The 3151-nt window shown below is 43.7% G+C and overlaps 1 protein-coding gene across 1 annotated transcript in view; it reads left to right on the top strand.

The window, feature by feature from the left end:
• The window catches only part of NEK10 (NIMA-related kinase 10), a 143971-nt gene that overhangs the window by 87186 nt on the left and 53634 nt on the right, over nt 1-3151 (top strand). The window contains exon 25 of the mRNA XM_014549224.1: nt 450-520. Coding sequence (XP_014404710.1) covers nt 450-520 — 71 coding nt within the window. The remainder of the gene's footprint in view (nt 1-449; nt 521-3151) is intronic.

Raw genomic sequence — 3151 nt, 5'->3', positions numbered from 1 at the left:
CACACCCCACCACCCAGGCCTTCACCACCCTATTGTCTGTGTCCATGGGTTATGCATATATATATATACAAATTCTTTAAATTCTTTTGGTTGATCACATCCACCTACCCACTCACCCCCACCTTCCCTTTGCAATTTGGTCTGTTATTCTTAATTGAAGTTTGGACTACCCATGATCCAATATAACATAACATATTATATTATCCTCCACATCATTCATATGAATCTGAGGTTAACTTTTTAGTTCAGCTTGAAGAACATAATTCCAAGCTAAAGAACTACCTAATTGATGTCAATTTTGTATTTGTTGGAATGCTTTTGCTCCTGATTAGAATTTGTGCACAAAGTTACAATGCTTACGGGGTAACTCTCGTGTGGTGGCCAAGCACTACTGCTCAAAAATATCAATGTCCCTTCGTTCCCATCACTCCACTGCGTTTGTTTTGCAGATAGTGGAGGCGGTGTATGAGCCAGTGCCAGAAGGCATCTACTCTGAAAAAGTGACAGATACCATCAGCAGGTAATTAGGCTCCCAACTTTGAACATACAGGGATCCTCAAGAAATACCTCACATCTACAAGGATTTCCTTTGTAAATATTCATGCGGACGGAGGGCTCCCAAATAATCTAAACCTAGAAAAATATTTTGTATCATCAATAATAGTGACCATTTGGAAGCCATGAAATGTCCAAGAGGAAATAGTGCATTCACTTGAAATATTACGCAGCCACTAGAATGATGACTCTGAATGCTTTGTTTCCACTTGTAAAACACATGCAGTATGATCCTAAGTACAGCAGGATGTAAAGTTGTTTATAACTATGACAAAAAGTTTAAAAATATGGCCTAAATGTGGAAAAAGGCTGGACAGGAATATATGAAATGGAAAAGGGTTATGTTAGATAAAATTATAAGCATCTTTCATTTCTGTTTTTAAATCAGTAATGTTGTATTGTATAATACGTTTTCAAAGAAAGTTGGGAAGAATTTTTCTAGCTACCAATATAGTAGGAGTTTAATGAAAGGCATTATCCCTTTGCAAAGTTCTGACCCCACAGGGCTTGTCCCAGCTGACCCCGCCCCTCTCCCCTCTCACTTTTCCTCTTTTCTCTCCCTTTGGACCTTTGACCTTGCTGTTCCCTCTTTCTGGAACTCTCTTCTCTGAAGCATGCATGGCACAGGCCTTCACTTCCCTTGGGTTTCTGCTGAGCTGTCCTGTGTCAGGAAGCCAGCCCCACCCTCAGCCTTTCTGCACCCTCTTGTGCCCTTGCCTGCTCTCTAAAGCTCACAGCGCCCATCACCCTGACGTGTTGTGCCTGTATATGCGGACTTGTCTCTTTATTGTCTCTCTGTCCTCACTGGACTTCACAAGAGCAGGGACTTCTTCAGTTTAGCTCACAGCTGTTCCATGCCCAAAGCAATGACTGGCACAGTGTAGACCCTTAACTAATTAAATACTGGTTGTACGAATAAATGACTCTCATTTATCTGGCTGATTGTTATTTCTGGACCATTTTAAGTACTTAAGTTGGCCCAAGATGACTTCTCTGCCCCATTGAGCTGAGTCAAATTCTCATTATTATGATGGAAACCCTAGAGTCACCTCCGATAGACTCTTTATCCACGCCCCTGCCCGATTCCCGGCCAGCTCGGTTCTGTGTCTGCCCCAGCACTGAGCAGCATCTCTGGGGGGATGTCATAGACATAGTACCCTGGCTGTGCCCCTTCCCCCTTGTCTCCCCTCCCAGCCCATTGTTTGGCAGTAACAGGCACTCCTCACATGTTTGCAGGGTTACATCTGGAGTCTCTCCTTGTGCAGTGCAGTGCTGTCCTGCTGTACACTAAGAGCCCCAGGCCCAGCTCGGGCCGAGCTTCACTAACTACAGACTCTGAACAAACCATTTGACCACTCTTTCTGCATCTCTGTTTCCTCATTTAGTAAAATGGGGATCCTAGTCGCACCAACCTCATCAGGCTGGTGTGCTGATTACACAGGGAATATATTGTTAATATTACAGGAAATGAGCTGAAACCCCTTCTTAAATCATCTGAATTCTGCATGTCCTGGATCGTGCCTTGTTGCTAATGAATCCAGACAAATGTATTTAAACTGCTCATCTTCACAGTCTGTCCCCGTTCTCTGCTATCTGTTTTTTGTGAAGTGCCTTAAAAATCCAAGTCTCCGGAGTTGTCAAGACAGGAGTACCAGACGTACTCGTTTTACTTCTCCTTTTCATAGGTATTTGATTGCCACAAGGGGCCGGGGTTGGGGGGTAGTGCAGAGAAAAAGAACGGAGACATTATTCTGATTTTGTGGCACTGGGCAAACAGAACCATAATTTGCTTCTGACAGGCTCCCCGGCTATTGGTACCCGTGCCTCTTGGGGCTAAGAGGCTGCGGCAGAGTCATATATCAACATTGTCATGAAAAGGTTAAAAGCATCAGTAGGTTCTGGAATTAACTGAATTCATATTCCTCCTCTTCCACTCATCTGAACATTCCCAGCCCCACTTTTCCCACCTGTGCTGTGTGGGTAGCAATGGCAACTACTCATGGGCTCGCTTCAAAGCCTGAATAAGATAATGCTTCTGATGCTCTTAGCACAGTACCCAGCAGATAGCAAGTGCTCAATAAAACCAGCTATCGCTATTAATAACAATATTATGTGTGGAATTAAGTATATAAAACCAATTGTGATAAATGTGATGCAGGACAGCAAAGGGGCAATAAGAGATTACAGAAGAATTTGGCCTGGTCTGGAGATTTGAGGAAGATTACTATGAAGAAGGGATATGTAATCTGGACCTGAACAACTCTCAAATAGTAAACAGAGTAGAGAAAGCATTTCATAGACGGGCATCTGTGAAAGCTTTCCTGGGGGAAAGAGCTTGTTAGTTTGAGGAACTGAAAGACATTGAAGATGGAGCGTGTTAAGTATGGGAGAGAATAATGAGCACATGATTAGGGACTACGGGGGGGACCAGATTGACCAGGTCCTATGGGCCACAGTGAGAGTTTGGAATTTTTATCTCGAGTACTGAGGAGAGGACTAAAGGGCTATTAACAGGATGGGCACAGTGAAAATTTCCTCCTTAGCACAGATCAGGGGGGACAGACTGGAGGAAAAGATTGTGGAAGGGAGAGGAAGG

The sequence above is a fragment of the Myotis brandtii genome, unplaced genomic scaffold (genome assembly GCF_000412655.1).
Source record: "Myotis brandtii unplaced genomic scaffold, ASM41265v1 scaffold54, whole genome shotgun sequence".
NCBI classification, from domain to species: Eukaryota; Metazoa; Chordata; class Mammalia; order Chiroptera; family Vespertilionidae; genus Myotis; species Myotis brandtii.
This window is presented reverse-complemented; position numbering and strand designations above follow the sequence as displayed.